The following is a 16,190-nucleotide window of genomic DNA, read 5'->3' as shown; positions in this document are numbered from 1 at the left end:
TTTTCAGAAAGTGCTCTCAGCTCTGCACTTCTCAACAGGATGGCTAGCGGGAAATATTCTTTAAGCTAATAAAATGAATTGGTTGTCTAGGTAAAATGTTTTCCTTATTTCAAAAAATTTAAAACAAAAATCTAAAATAGGGATAACAGCAAATTTCGATATATAAATTCTGTCCCGATATTTAAACCAATAATTTAATGTTGCGATATATAAGGAATATATCGATATTCTGTTTTATATATTTTACATATTAAATATTTTAATTTTAAAGTGTAATTCAATGTCAGATGTTACTATATTCCCATTCTTTCCAGTTTTGGTCTCAGTCTCATCCCTGACCATGTTCCTGTTCCCCATTTTTCCACTATTCCTCTACCTTTTTTTCGGGGCTGTCAAAACGTTCGCCCGCCTGTCAACCACAAGACACAACACAAAAAGCATTGGACAATTTGCTCGGCGCCGGATTAGATTGCTCTGGTGTGATCTTTTACTTATATGGGGGGTATATGGGGTGGACGCACGATATGGGGTGGCAATCAACGTCAGGCGTGCGTCAGAGTTGCCTGCACGCCTGATGGATTGCCAGGGTTGCCTGGACAGTCTAATAAGCAAAACACATTTTTGTATCGAGGCTCTGCCGCTTAAAGAGCCGTGAAAATTCGCTTTTGCTTGTTATATTTGCTAGTTATTTCCCTGCGGGCCATTCTCTGCCTCTGTGTGTGCCTGTGCTTGTGTTCGCCTTGACAAATGATGTTTGAAGGCAAAGTTAACTGGGCCGGCGTGTCGCTGGCCATTTTGCGGTTGCCACTGCCGCTCTAGAGAGCGGGAAAAAAAAGTAAAATTTATATACAAATTTGAAATAATGCTGTGGGCGGCTTATACCTTTTCTTTTCCTTTCTGTTTTTAGCTTTCAACAAAACTCTTTTACTTTTACTTTATTTCTGTATTTTCTCTTTTAGGTCACCGCATAATAAATAACTGCGGATGTTCTTTTCCCTTTTTTCTGATTCAACAGTGTTCCGTATAATTTATGCAGGTTAAATTTGCAAATTTTTTCTCCAGGAACGAGCCCGTGTTTAAGGGCAATTATGGGGCCTGTCAAATGTATATTTCGACAATTGCCGGGACCAAGCTTTTGGTCGCCGGGGCAAGCTTTTGTTGAAGAAAAAGGAAGACGAGCTTTTTTCCCCGACTTTCCCCGTTCATCCTTCGCATTTTGTTGTCTTTTCATTAGGACAAAAGGTAAATGTCCTTGGCCCCCTTGGCGTCCTTCAATTTGCCTTGCACTTGAATTCCCTGCAAGTGTGTGTGTGCGTGTGCCAGTCTGGGTTTTTTGTCCGTTTCATGTCTTGGCCATAAATTGTAACTAACGTCTCAGGATAGGAAGGATTCAGCGAGATGGTTTAATGCATATTTATACCACCTAAATGGCTAATGAGCAAAACGTGCCACACATGCAGCACCAACATTTTTGAGGCATGAATATGCGAAAACACGAAGAAAATACATTAATTAAATTTTCGGCAACGAACCTCCGAACTCCACCTACTCGCGTTGGTCCTAACGGAAACTCTAAAAGGCGCCAGCGCCAAGGGTGTAACTTTTACTTACAAGCGGTGTCGGAAAATCAGCCGGGGAAAAAGAGAAAAAAGCCGAGGGACCTATAAAGAAAATCATGCCAGGCCATGTGTGTCTGGATTCTGATTGAGAATTACGCGAATGAAACAAAAGTCGGACCAAAAAACGAGTGTGAGAAAACGTGAGAGCCGGGATACTCGCCTGCATTATTTATAAGAATAAAAACCAAATAATGAAGCCTCATAAAAATGCCAGGGCTCAAGCCATATTGCGGATATTACAAACAAAAGATAATAATATAATGAGCAATAAGCCAAAGGCAAATAATAAAGGCCAGCTGCAGAAAAAAGCTCCCAAGACCCGAAGACCGCAGCACAGAATTCAATTATGTGCGATAAACAGAAGTCATTAAATATTAAAGTGCTAATGGAAAAGGAATCGACGGCGGCCATACAAAAGATGATGCTTTTCCCGGGAAAATAAACCAGCTCAAAGGAAACGTAATGAGCGGAGAACAAAGAGTGAAGGGTCAAGGTGGAGACCAGACTCTGCCCCCAAAATGATGGCCGAGACATAAGGAGAAGGTGAAGTGAAATGGGGCCAGGGAAATGCGGAAAAGCTGTGCAAATACTAAACGGAAAACAGAGAGAAACGGGGTTCAGACTACAGGTACAAGGATACACTTGGAAAAACGATATAAGATAGGTACAGAACACTTTACTTTATTGCTTTTGAGGTGAAAATAGTTTTTCGATCTTATAGTAAATTCTTGAAGAAATGTTATAAGATATAGAAACATTATGTTCATTATTTAGTATTCATTATAAATTTCTATGATATAAAAAGGTAAAATATAATTAATACAAATAAATTTCTTTGTTTTCAAATTATAATTGTAAAAAGGCCACTGACATATCGTTTTATATATCTGGATTTTAATTTTTGATTAATTTTTGTGTACTAAATTTTCTTCATGTGTACTTTCACCTTTATTGTAACCACATGGCGCCAACCGTTTACTTCATATGCATATTTCTGCGACCGGTTGGAAATTTTACAGTATTTTGATTTGTTGTATATTGTGTGTTGGTCTGAGCTTAATTTTATTTTCCCCAACTTGTAATATAATGCATGCATAATGTGGAGAAGAATCCACATCGGTTTGGGGCTAATTTTACGCTCCTCTAATTCCGCATTATGAGATTATTATTATTATGTTCCGGTTTTGGGAGGGGCTGTGGGGTCTCTGCAAGAAAACAGCTGCCGGTCCTTGTGTATTTTGGGGGTTTGCTTAGCAAATAATATATATCATTTCACCTTGTTTTTCTTGGTCATTACATTTTGGATGATAAGGGTTTCCATGCGAGATGACAAAATATGTAGAATTAGACTTATTACCTATTGGCAACGAAACAGGACAATGCAATGCGTGATTTTAGCATTAAAAATGGAAATCAATGATTTTAGCAGCCACAAAATAAAGTGCTGATTTAGCCAGGGTGCCAAACAAATAAAACTAATAATTATTGGAAGCTAGGAATTAATTTATTAATGAAATATGCATATTAATTACAATAAAAACTTTTTTTCTGCACAATTTTACATTTTTATGTAACTTAGAACTTCATTTTGATTTCTTTTCTATTTAAGAAATTAATTTAAATTTTTGGAAATATACTTTTTTTATTTAAACCTTACAAAATGCTTAACAATTCAGTTAAAAAAAAATATATTAATATTCCAAAATATAGAATGAATTTAAAATGGCCTGCATCCCTGATCCGTCTGTCGAAACTGAAGAGAAAATTGAGAACGGAAGCAAACCGCGAATCCCAAAAACCAAAACCAAAACCAGATTTTAAATGCATGTAATTGTTATGTGTAGCAGAGGTAGAGGAGAGACAACAGAGCGCTGGGCAAACAAAATTTGCGTCACTTTTGTGGCTGCACCTGCGGCTGTCGCCGGCAGGTGTGTGCGCTCGCTTTATCCCCGCACTAAACAACTCCACTATGCGATGCACTTTCCAGCAGATAAATTATAAATAAAGCACATCGACATCAGCACGCGAAATGCTGTCATGATTTCCGTTGAACTCCACACACTCGCGCTGTGACCAGATTAAATATATCCCTTTTTTCGGGACTCTCGTCCCCCTACGCTGGGGATCCTTTATTTATGCCATGAATAAATGCAAATTTCCCAACGCCGCAGCAGATTTTGCAACATATGAAAAGGCAGGGGGGGGGGGGAAATGGGATAGAGAGGCCACGCCAAAGGACTCCGCAGCGTGTCCTTTGCATAATAATAACTTGTAAATGTCATGTAGCGTAACCGTGTCCTCCGTCACAGCATAAAAAATCTAAATAAAATAAAAGATGGGGAGAGTGGTGGTGGTGGTGTTCCATCTGGGATCGTGTGCCGTATGCGAATTAGCATTTAATATGTGCCATAAGGCCAGGGGCATTAAAATTGCTAATACGCCCGAGTGTCTTCAAAGGGGAAATGGCCAGTCAAGAAAGTGAACCTTGCAGGGCAAGTGTAAAGTGCAGCAGGTGTAGAGGCTACTAATAAATACCAAAGAAATCAAGGCATAAGTCAAAATATATTTGAATCACTTCCGCCTCAGGACAGCTTCGAGAGAGAAAGAGGATCTCTATACCGAATCAGCTCCACCGATGTAGGGACAACACCGCACAGTAATAGCATTATCACACCAGCACCGTTGACCTGCAAGGATTTGAAATTTAAACATTTTTCATGGGCTTTGAAATAACAATCAATGACTCACCAGCTGCCAAAGACACAAGACCACTGAGTAAAATAGGCACCCACAAAAGACGTCCGTTCATTTTGATGGCAACTTAAGGTTTAGCCACAGACCCGTTCACACTTTTTTAAATCTTTTCAGAGCATTATGTAAATCTGTAACATTTTTAATTTTACACCGAAAATTACATATTTTTTAAAATGTCCATGAAATAGCGTGTTAATTTTAAGCTAAAAAATACCCACACCAAGACTAGGGGAATTAAAATAGCTAAGCACAAAAATTAAAGTTGCTGGACAGGTGTAAATTGCAGCAGGTTGAGAGGTTGATAATAATACTAAAGACATCAATGAGTAAGTTAAATATATATCCCCTCCCGCCTGTTTGCTTTTACCGCCAGAGAACCACGGCGATTGGTTTAACTTCTCAACCTTTGGCAAACCGATTAGACGCCACTAATTGACCGGAAACGAGAAAAATTGATTTATTTGCCGTGGCTCAAGGCCTTGAAGTGGCCATTATTGCGATAAGAGCCGGGCACCTAATCAATGGCAATTGATTGGCCGGAAAGCAATTTCCCTAAGCCTAAGCAATTTGTGAATTAAGCTAAAATATATATATAGACAAAAAGTAAACGATATTAAATTGGTTTTTGGAAAAAGTTGGGATATTACGTATACGTATTAGGTTAATCTGCTTCCTTAAGGAGTTGACTTAAGCAGTTAGAATTGTAATATTGTCCTTGAAATATTCTTGTTCTATAAATAAGATGCTAATAATAAAGAAAACAATGAAAATATTCTCGTTATTAATTACTTTTTGTCCATCGACTTTAATTTCTCATTTTGGGTTTTCATTAATTCGGAAATAAGAAGTGGTCTGTCAGAAACCATGACCACCCAATGGCATAAAGTGGGAAATTTGTGGGCCACTAACTGCTCTACTCACTTCCTCTCAAACCCCCTAGGATTCATTCGGACATTTTTGCATTGGCAAGCGGTTTTTCGCTCAAGGATGCCAAAGACAGCGAGCCACTTGTGTGCGATACTTTTGCAATAAAGACAGACACAAAATCTCTGAAAGGAAGAGGATGAGAATGCTGGGAGAAGGGGATACCGTGAGACGGACGTATATGGAGAGCCATTTGAAAACTATTACGCCCAGGAGATTCATTCGAGTAGTGCGGCATTTATAACTCAAATGTTGCCCGAGTAACAAAAAGCCTAAAAACTCGAGCGCAGCGGCAGAAGTTGAACATTGGCGAAGGACAACTAGCTAGCTAGGAGATAGTGATGAGCAGCTATTTGTGTTTTATTCTTGGAACTTAATATAAATAAATAAATGAAGGATAATGGCACACAACTTAATTTGTATTTGATAATAATATAAAATATAATACAATATTTAAATACATGTTTCTTACATCGCCTTCCCCATTTGTCCATTGGTCATCTCTGCAAAAGGGAACAAGAAAGTATGGCTGGAATATGAGGAAACTGTGGAGGCTTCCGAGGCAATGGCAACACACACGAAAAAGACATTCTCTGTTCTTGCTTTTTATTAGAATGTGTCCATAGAGACGTGGGCGCCAGCCATTGTCTGGCTGCCTTCGCCACGAATCTCCAGCGTTCTCTGTGTTCTAGTATATATATCCTATCCTATCCTACACAGATATATATTGTGCTTCTGTAGTTTGCTATACATTTCTTAGCACGTAGTTATCTGTGGCAGCAACGGGAACAACAATGCCACTTGAAAGAACAATAAAAAGTTTGCTGAAAACAGAAAAAACCTCAGATATACCCTTTCGCATATGAGGACAACTCCCTGTTCCGCAATAAAAAGAAGGTATATCAATGGAATAGGATATATGTGAGCAAGTTTCGTCATTAAGTTTAAACATTATTTAGTATTGCGATTGCTATCTGTTTATGAATTTTATTATATATTTTTGTATACTTTTATTGGGTAGCTGGTGTGGGTTTAATTCCTCTGAAATGGGCAAAGAAACAGTGCGGTTTTACTGACCCGATGCAACGTCATCTAGATTTATTGAGATACTATTATTATTTATATTTATAGTATTGCCTTGGACCAACATCAAGGCAGACAACATGGCAATAAGACCGATGAGGAACTTCATGGCTGCCGGATCCAGTGGGAAATGTGTTAAGAACTAGAAAGGACTCTACTTATAGGTTGGCAAAAGTAAAGCGAATAAGAATAGACCACTGAGTAAGCTATGTTTTTCCCTTAGTAAATGTGATCTTATTATTCGATTTACTTCTACATTTCGCCAAAATCCGACGATTTCGAATACGACCGTTGCACAGATTCTCGTTAGTATTTACATTGTTTTTAGCGCCTTGGACCAACATCAAGACAAACAACACAGCAACAAGACCAATGAGAAACTTCATGGCTACCAGTTCCAGAGAGAAATGAGTTTTAAACTAAAAAGACCTCTACTTATAGGTTGGCAAAAGTAAAGCGAATAAGAATAGCAAATTGTTGGCTACTCCCGAACAAAAGTTGACCTTTAAAGCAAAGCTAACTGCATTCTAATATATTGAAGTTTAAACTTACCATTTATATTTTAGTAAGCAGGTTATGTAAGACCCCTGAATATGCGTACTAAATAAAGGACAATATTTGTATTACGAGATGCCCTTGTTTGCGCCTGGTTCTAATCTCTGACCAACTGGCTAAATCGAACCGTCTGCTGATGCTAAAATCTAAAATAAATATGTATTTTTTATTGAGTTCAATACTTGTGGTCTTTTAGCATCCTCTCGTAAATAATTTAATTCCAAAAATAAACATTTTTTATTAAAATTCCATCTTATTTTATCAACCAATTTGAAATTCTCCCAAATTGCAAATTGCAGTCCCAAATTTAACTTTCCGATAAGAATAATAAAGACCTTTTTTTATTTACTGCATTTATTTACTGCATATATTTACTTGAATTTTTTATCCAAGGCTACTTAGGTTGCCAATTTGAATTTGATTTGTATTATCGTTAGAATCTTGCCCCTGGACCTGGAGCAAACCAACGAAGAAAAGTACAGCGACAACACCAGCAAGGAACTTCATGGCAGCCAGTTTGATTTGAAAAAAAATATAGAAAGAACCGAGAGTGGTTGCGACTTATATAGCGAGGCTTGCATAAGTGGAACCAATCTGCTTAACTATATATAATTAATAATTACCATGAAAAGCTGACCTTTGAACAGTCAGCAAAAAAAAAAAACTATCACCAAGCTCGCAGTCATGAGCGAGACAGATTTTCATAAGCGTCGCAAAACGCATGTGATTTGTTGTTGCAACCTTGAGATCGCACTTGGGGCGCCTCTCTGACCCCATACATTGATCGCCAAAAACGAACAACGACCACCTGGGACGACTTTCTAGCAGAGCTTGCAAATAACTGTCGACGGGGTTTTTCCTGTGCTCTCGGTGCGAGCAAAACCGAAAAAGATCATACTCTCTCGCTCTCGTTCAGAGCAAGGGAGTTTTGCTGTCTTCATTTCGGCTTTTTGTTGAACGCTTTTCGTTGAGCTCTTTTTGCTTCGGCCTTTCAATGAGCCGTGCGTAAAGAGCGGGACGAGAAACGTTCGCACACAGAGAGCCAGCAAAAGACCAAGGGACCGAACAGCTCAGCGCGAACGGTCTTCACCTTTGTTTGTTTTTTTTTTTTTATTTATTTATTTTTGTGAACAAGTGTCCGTATAACAAAATGCTATTAAAAAGAATAGAAAAGTTTTAGACAATTTTGTTTTTAAATCGCAACTAAACGTTTAACGATTTGCTTGCCTATGCGTGTGAATGTATACCAATACATACGCAAAAGACTTTTGTTCACTGACCACGGTTCATGGGACAACCGAAACAAAGCAGAATAGAAAAAAACGAGTTCGCTCTGAACGCGCGCGAGCTGATTCCAAGAACTCATGAACGGGTGCTCTCTGAGTCTTTTCGTAAAGAGTGAGAGAGAGACAGATATATGCAGACAATTAGAAACGGTCGACAGTTTTTTGCAAGCTCTGCTTTCTAGCTCTTCCTCAAAAACAGAATGGAAAGAGCCGCTGTAGTTGAAAGAGCCACTGCGTGCGGTATTAGAAATTCAAAAGATTTGCTTTTGCATTTTTAAAAGAGCAAAGTTTCAATTTTTTACTGAGATATGTCAGCTTTTAATGATTTCTGAAGGCCTAGAGAAGAAATGATAATATATGTACAATTTTCATAGGCATTAATGCTGAATGGGCATTTTAATAGGATCCGTACAATTATTTAGCCAATGGAAGTTTTGTTGCCAATCCACATTGGCTAATCTTTTGTTACTTTAACCAAGTCAGGCCCATGAGTAAAGATGCAAAAGCTTTACTGCTTACTGCACTTATTTCCTTCTATTATTTTCCAAGACCAGTTAAGTTGGAAATTTGAATTTGATTATTTTTTATAAAAATAAAGAGCTTTGTTTATTTACTGCATTTATTTACTGCAAATATTTAGTGCATTATTTATCCAAGGCTACTCAGGTTGGCAATTTGAATTTGATTCGTGTTGTCGTTGCTATTTTCACCCTGGACCTGGAGCAGACCCACGAAGAAGAGTACGGCGACAACACCAGCAAGGAACTTCATGGCTATCGGTTTGATTTGGAATAGGGTCGAAGATCTAGAGTGGTTGGAAGCTGGTGATGCTATAACTAAATCCCTTAAATTCATCTCTACTTATATAGGAAAATAGAAGGTAAAACCGGAACTGGAACTAATTTTGGCTTTTGGTTTGAGACGTTGCATATCAGAGTGTGATTATGAAATCCAAGTAAAAGGTCAAGTGTTCCTCAGAACTAAACACACAAATCAAAGTCCCTGAATGAAAAAAGAAAGCACTTATAATTTGTATAAGATTTAATTAGTATATCACCCTTTTCAAATTCTAATAATGGTTAACTAAACTTAGAATCCTTAAGCTAAAATCCAACTTTAGACACTGCCTGAGAAATAGATCTATTTTCAAAGCGTTTGGGTTATTCTTTGGTTATTCATTTAACTTAAAAAAGAGATACCCCTGACTTTTGTGTTGAAAATAAGAAACAATATTTTGAAAAATGCAACTTTAAAATCATATATTTCCTATTTAACTCTTGATAAATACTAAAAACCATGTGTATTGTGGTAGATATACTTCATCACTATGCCGGTCGTAATCCCAAGAATTTCGTGAGAGTGGGACATCCGCTGGCTGTAGTTTTGGGACTGTCGACCTCTGTCCTTTTGTTTTTGGTGCAAATGCTGCATGTGGCGCCACAGCTGCTTAGCGAAGTGTTGTGCAAGCTGTACTGGATACTGGCCATCTTCATAATGTACAATATCCTGGGGAACATGTTGGCCTGCCACCGTGCCACATCCTCGGTGGCTAGTCTGCCCGAGGAGAGGCAAGTGCCAGCTGCGGAAGAGAAGCATCTGTGGCAGCATTGTGATTTGTGCCAGAAGCTGGCACCCCCCAGATCCTGGCATTGCAAGCTGTGTGAGTGTTGCATTTTGAAGCGGGACCATCACTGCATCTTCACGGCCGCCTGCATCGGACACAATAACCATCGGTACTTCTTCTGGTTCACGTTCTATGCGGCATTGGGAACTGGCATGTGTCTCGTCAGCACCTTTGTATTATTAGTAAGGAATCTATTGGTTTTGCAACTCATTAATTTTTCCACCTTCTTGGACACCTTACTGTTCTCCATTACCCTATTTTCCTGGGTAGCAGCTGTCATCATGTTTGCATTCCAAATACATGTTGTCTATCTGAACACTTCGTACTATCAAATCCTAGATCGCAGCTACGATTTGGGTGTGAGATCGAACTGCAGGATTATAATGGGAGAGAGAGGTCTGTGGACCTTCTTATCGCCTTCCATAAAGAGTCCCTTGCCACACGACGGCACCAAATGGCAGTTGAAACGGAGCACATGAGTAATTATCTATCAAATATTTATCTAAATTTTTATTTATTAAGGAAAATAATAAATTGAAATGTTATTGTGTGAAACAAGTCCTTATTTGTACAACAACATTTGTAGTAATTATTTTCAACCTTTGAAAAAAACCTGACATTTACATTTCACTATGACTAGCATATCGAATTTATTTTTTAAGGTCAGCACTTACGTGGTTAGCACTTACGTCAGCCACCGGCTTGGGGCCCTAAATAACCGCATCCTGAACTATTGTGATCCCCACAACTGGGCCAACAACTCGCTCGAGTAAAGAATTCCTTTTACAATTCCCAAGGTAAATTAAAGACCCCAATTAATTTCTATAAAAATCCAAGAAGCTCTTCCATTTTTAATCATTATTGTCAAGAGCAAAACCAAGCAGCCTAACAGACAGACAAGACACCACCTATAGCTATTAATTTTTAAAACCGAATTAGATTTCTGATTTATACCGTTGCAGACTAATTGTCTGCTTGAATATTCATAATAAATTCGGAGAGCTTTTACAAATCATCACAGTGTTTCATGAAGAACTAATTAATTGTTGCCAAATATGTAAAGGCAAAGTAAATAGCCAAAGGCAATTTCTGACTGGGCATTATTAACATTTTGGGGAGTATCCCGCAGCGCTTTCAAGTTTTGTATAAATATTTTCGCATCATTAAATAGCCAGCCGCCAGACGTTGCTTTATTTATGCAAAACACAATTTCTCAATTTGTTTAAAACCCCGCCAGCCACTGGCATATACACATCTATATTCAAAGCATTTTAGAGGCCACAGACCCCGAGTGCATCCCGGATTGGGCAGGAGCTGAAAGAACTAATGCACAAATTTATTGTGCCTTTTGGCACTGCCGGCAACAGCTGCTCCATATTATGGCTGACACCCAGAACTCCGTCCTGCAAAGGGGCAGAAAAATAAAGAAGCGAAAAAAAGGACTCACACATGTGTGTTTTTGGGAGAGTGTGCCTCCTGCTCAGTTTTATCTGGTGCGCTGCACGCGGCACATTTGCATATTTTGTGCACAGGGAGGAGCTGGCTTTTTATTTTATTTTTATTAATGCGAAAAATGTAATTTCAAGCATTTGCAACTGCAGCAGGCCCTCACGGGCCACAGGACGACGACAACAGTCAGCCCAGCGGAAAAAAATTGGCATGGGGAAAATTGCAAAAATTTCATAGAAGCCAAACAAAAAGTCAAATTCATTTTAAAAAGCAAGGGACGGGGAATGGATAATACGAGTGAATTTTAAAATATTCTAATCTATTTTTAGTAAAAATTAAAGGTGAAATAATCAATGCAATTTTTATGATTCTTTATAAATTTATTACATAAAAATTTCGATTATTTTTTTTAATATTTTATATTGGACTTATCGTCTTAATAAACCTAAAGCTTTTAGTAGCCGCCATTAAGTAATATTTCCTCACAAAGATTAGTTATCTTGTAATGTTTCTCCATGGAAATTGCAGTCCTAGAACACCAAAATTCATAACAATTACGAATGCAATCAAAACACTTGATTAGGTTTTTGGCTTTTAGTCTCGGTCTGCCTGCCTCGAGCTTCCCCCTTTCCAGCTTTCGTTTGTGTCATGTGTCCACTGGGTCAGATGAAATTCGGCTTCTTCGTTGTTACTTTCATTTGCATTTGTCACGCTCGTTAGACATCCGGAATTCCCATTGGGAAATACGTAGTTTTTCCGATATCCAATGACAGCCACGTGACTGGCATCCAGCACAAGGACAAAACAAAAACTAAAGCCCAGCGAAGCTCACTCAAGTAGTGCTTACTAAGCTAAAAACTTCTCTTGAAATGTATTTTTTTAAACTAATGCCCAAGCGACAACAACGACGGCTCAGAAAGAAGCTCACTCTCAGTCCGGCAGCTCATAAATAAATATAAAAATTACTGTAATAGTTTTCAGCTTTTGGTTTCACTTGGCAACGGGCAATGCATAAATACCGAAGAAGAGCTCTCGGGGCTGAAATCCTTTGGCTTTATCTAAGCACTGGTAATAGGATGAAACCAATGTCCGACTTGCTCTCGGTTGCAATGCGGCTGCCAGCAACAAGGACTCGGTGCAAAAATAAAAAAAGGAAAAAGGAAGAATGAAGAAATCTTTCCTGGCAAAATTGCAAAATATACAGAATTCCAGAAATACAATTCAACTTGTTTTAATAAAATAAAAACAAAAGGCTAACAAGTAACAGAAAGATCTCTACAAAGTTATATTTGAAATCATCAAAAGAATACTCTCAGTATTTATTATTTAAAATGAACAAATGCAAACAGACACAAAAACCCTATACATTGCATGAAAATCTAAATGAAACGAAATGTTACCTGAATATTTCAACAAAATACAACGAGAGCTGGCAGTTCACCCAAACCCTTTACAAAAAAGAAAATGTTATTCCACAGCTGAATTCAAAATTTGCTACAAATTGAAGCCATACCCACATACCTGTATGCATGGAAAAATACAATCTAAAATTTAAATGAAACTCCCAAAACGACTTGATTAAATTTCAACAATGATTGCCCAACCCCAAATGTATGCCGTGGCACATTGAAATTTTACGAATGAGTGCCCCGAAATGCAGCCACGTATTTGCATTATGATTATGATGGTTGCAATGCACAGAAAACAACAGAAACAGAATAAGGAAAGTGAAAGGGGAACGGGAACGGAAACGGGAACCTGAAAATATAAAGCCAAATATTTTTGTGGCTACACAAGGAAGTGGCCAAAAGCGCACTTTTCATAATCTCTTGCATTTTATGGCGTCGGGCGTCGGGAAACAAGCAGCCAAACGGGCTCCCAGAGCCAACCGAAAATTCAAATGAATAGCAAATTTGCGGCACACGCTTCGCGCAATGCCACAAAGGCTTTTACCAAAAATTCCCCTACTGTCCCTACAGCGTCTCTCAGCCGGGAAAATCAAATCCGCCTAACCCCATCCGGTCTTGTCTGCGGAAACAGCTGTTTCCTTTACACAGACACAACCCCAGACTCCCGCTCCCTACGGATGCCCTCAAAATTATTATTACATTTTATGCCAATTCAACGAATTTTCCATGTGCATTGACTACGATTCTTAAGTTTTCCTCGGCTTAATTAAAGCCAGAAGAACAAAAAAGTATATAGGAAACATAAATTAAAACTGCGGCACCGCAAGTATGCCACAAAAATGAAGTTTTAAAATCTTGATGACTCAACTTTGCAGTTGTTTGTTTGCTGGCTGCACAGGAAGTTAATATTTTTGCAATTTCGCCAGAGTTTAATTTAAAAGAGGATCCAAATCCGAATGTAGTTCGCAACTAGAGATACCCTAAGATATTGTAGCGTGGAGAAAATTAAAATTTAGGTCTAGCGTAAGCTGTGAAAAATGTAAATTATATTAAATATACAAAATTTTTAACTGAATAATTATATTTTTATCTATTTTATATACCGCCAAAGCACCTCCAACTAAAACAATAACCTCCGAGAGAGTATAGAGGAACACAAAGTAGTAAAAATGAGAACGCAGGCCAAGCCATGAAATGTTCGTTCAGGGGAAAATAAATGAGCTCCTGGCCACGGATCTTAAAGTTGGAAACGACGATGCGAGGCGATGAGAGGCGGAGGCAAAGGCAATGGCGACTCTTCGCTAATTTTGTATGCAGCCCACACAAATCTTGTCATTATTAAACGCTGGCAGGCGGCGGCTCTCTCCGGTCTGCAGTCTCCAGTCTGCGCCAGAATTCAACTGGACTTTGCAGCGGCCGAACTGGTGTCTGCTTTTTGCTCGTTTGATTTGCTCCATTAATTTTGAGCGGAGTTTTGGCCCCGGGGAAAGTTCTGTGACAGCGGGCAACAGCCGGATCCTGTTGGGCCCGTTGATTTGTGTGGCGCTTTTCTGGGTGATTAAGTCATTCATCAGGCGGCGGTGATGGTGATGGTGAAGGCGACGCCGGTTACTAAGTAGAAAAAGCAAACCATTTTCTTTAACGCGGTTTTCTAATGAAGCGTCCTGCCGAATAATTAGAGGTTGTGTTCTGAGTCCTGGCCCGCCTCCCGTGGCTTATCTAGCTGCCAAATATTTCCACTCACTTTTTTCAATTAAAAAGTTTCGCCTTTGTCATGGCTACGCAATAAATATCCTGGCTTGGCGGGGCCATGCGGCGTATGCGTAATAAGCATACAATGATTGGGCACACAGAGCCAGACCTAAGCTCATTTAATTGGTATTAATAATGGTCCTGGACAAAGGACCAAGCTGTTGCCGCGCAACCAGACAGGGGGAAGAGGCGGAGGGATTTGAGCGGAAATGAGCTCTACACTGAGAATAAAAGTTAAAGGGAAATTAAAAGTATTTTAGTAAGTAAAAGTAAGATATGATATATCGAAAGAAATATTTAAATCAAATTTTATAAAAGTATTTTCTAAAGAATAAAAAGTTTACCAATTGAAACCCTCGGTTTCTTTTGAATAGAAAATATTTATCTATATATATTTTTTTTAATTTCAGCTTCCCCTTTTTCCAAGTGTTCTTTGGGTGACTGAGCGGTGGGTGGCCGAGCATCTGTCAAGGTCATCGCTAAGTAGTTTAGTTCTGACATTGGCATGCTCAGCAGTGCAAATGCCTTGATAAACGTTGCAAGCGAATCGTTGGCAGTAATTTTATAGCTCGCAGCATATTTATTTTGCAGAAAAGGGCGAGAGAGCTTCTTGGAAAGGGGTTTTCCCATTCTATTTTTGCCTTTCATTGCTCCACTGGGTGGGGTGGGGATTTCAGCTTCTTTGTAAGCAAATTTTCTTATTTATTTGTAAAAACTTTAAAGGAAGAAAAACCATCGATTTAACAGAAATCTCAAGTGCTGCAAATTAAGTTTACAATTTATCGCTAGAGGGGCAGAGAGTTGATTGTGATTTTAAGGCAATGCCAGGATATTTCTTGTAATTATACTCTAATAATTATTTGTAAGATATATTTGAATAGATGTTAATAATACTCTTTGGTTGCTCTTCCCTCCAGCATAATCCCCATCAAACCCACTTTTTGACACCAGCATGAAAATGGGGAAGAAAGGAAGCCCCTGCTGGCATCCGCGCCAAGTGTAAGCTTACATTTCTGGACACTTTATGGTAAAGTATTATGACACATAGCAAATAGTTGAGGGGAAGTAAGTATTTCGCTATTTTACACCTCTCTCTGCAAGTGGGAACGTATTCATTTCCGAGCTGCTAGTTGATTCCTTTTTTTTTGTGACATTTCGTGGCACTTTGTTGTCTTGTTTGTCCTAGTTTGTTCCGCTTGTCAGTCGTCCTCCGTTGTTCTGTTCTCGTCCTGTTTTCATTATTAATACGCCGACTGCCTTTTGTTTGGCGCCCTCGCCTTCAGCCAGCAGCCGCCCACCTTTCGACCGACTTTCACCCGCTTTTCATTCTTTTCTACTTGGGAATTTGAGGAGCCAAGTTGCCTTGCCTCGTATTCGTGTATTCGTGTTAGTGACAGAAATTATTCTTGTTGACACATAAAAATTGTTTAACCCTTTTTTTGGTCATGGCATGAAAAATGATAGCAAATGATAAAATGTTTTGGTACGTGGGGGTCACTGAGGAAAATGTATAACTAAAACGGAAAATTAAATATTATTTGATAAGTATTTTATAAATATTAATGTTGAATATAGGCCTTAAACATATTTAAAAATATTTATTATAATTATACATATTAAGTAGTTAGAAAAACGAGTACCTTTTCTCTCTGTTTATGACTGTTTTTAAGCATTTGGCCAAAACATTTCCCAGACATTGATGTATTTGGGTCAGACGCTAGCAGCATTGCCTGGT

At 38.6% G+C, this 16,190-nt stretch overlaps 1 protein-coding gene and 1 long non-coding RNA gene across 3 annotated transcripts; one reads left to right on the top strand and one right to left on the bottom strand.

Moving 5' to 3' along the window:
• Positions 1-4,162: 4,162 nt before the first annotated feature.
• Positions 4,163-4,610, bottom strand: LOC108077679 (uncharacterized). Its single transcript, XR_001770811.2, has 3 exons — positions 4,592-4,610; positions 4,368-4,501; positions 4,163-4,306 (listed from the first exon to the last, which is right to left on the bottom strand). It is a non-coding gene; the product is annotated as an uncharacterized lncRNA (long non-coding RNA).
• Positions 4,611-8,798: 4,188 nt separating this feature from the next.
• On the top strand, positions 8,799-10,753 carry LOC108077648 (probable palmitoyltransferase ZDHHC24). 2 transcript variants are annotated; one of them, XM_070286567.1, is made up of 2 exons: positions 8,799-10,324; positions 10,508-10,753. In XM_070286567.1, the coding sequence occupies exon 1, from the start codon at positions 9,518-9,520 to the stop codon at positions 10,322-10,324; it is 807 nt and encodes a 268-aa protein (XP_070142668.1). In that variant the 5' UTR covers positions 8,799-9,517; the 3' UTR covers positions 10,508-10,753. The 2 variants fall into 2 exon arrangements, with proteins under 2 accessions (XP_070142668.1, XP_017026552.1); XM_017171063.3 differs by lacking the exon at positions 10,508-10,753 and having other exon boundaries at positions 8,801-9,101; positions 9,534-10,410.
• Positions 10,754-16,190: the final 5,437 nt, after the last annotated feature.

This window comes from Drosophila kikkawai, chromosome 3R, assembly GCF_030179895.1.
Source record: "Drosophila kikkawai strain 14028-0561.14 chromosome 3R, DkikHiC1v2, whole genome shotgun sequence".
In the NCBI taxonomy this organism is placed as follows: Eukaryota; Metazoa; Arthropoda; class Insecta; order Diptera; family Drosophilidae; genus Drosophila; species Drosophila kikkawai.
The sequence above is the reverse complement of the archived record's forward strand: the minus strand, read 5'-3'. Positions and strand labels throughout refer to the sequence as shown.

Coding starts and splice junctions, on each gene's coding strand:
- LOC108077648 (XM_070286567.1), top strand. CDS start 9,518: ATGTGTATTGTGGTAGATATACTTCATCACTATGCCGGTCGTAATCCC.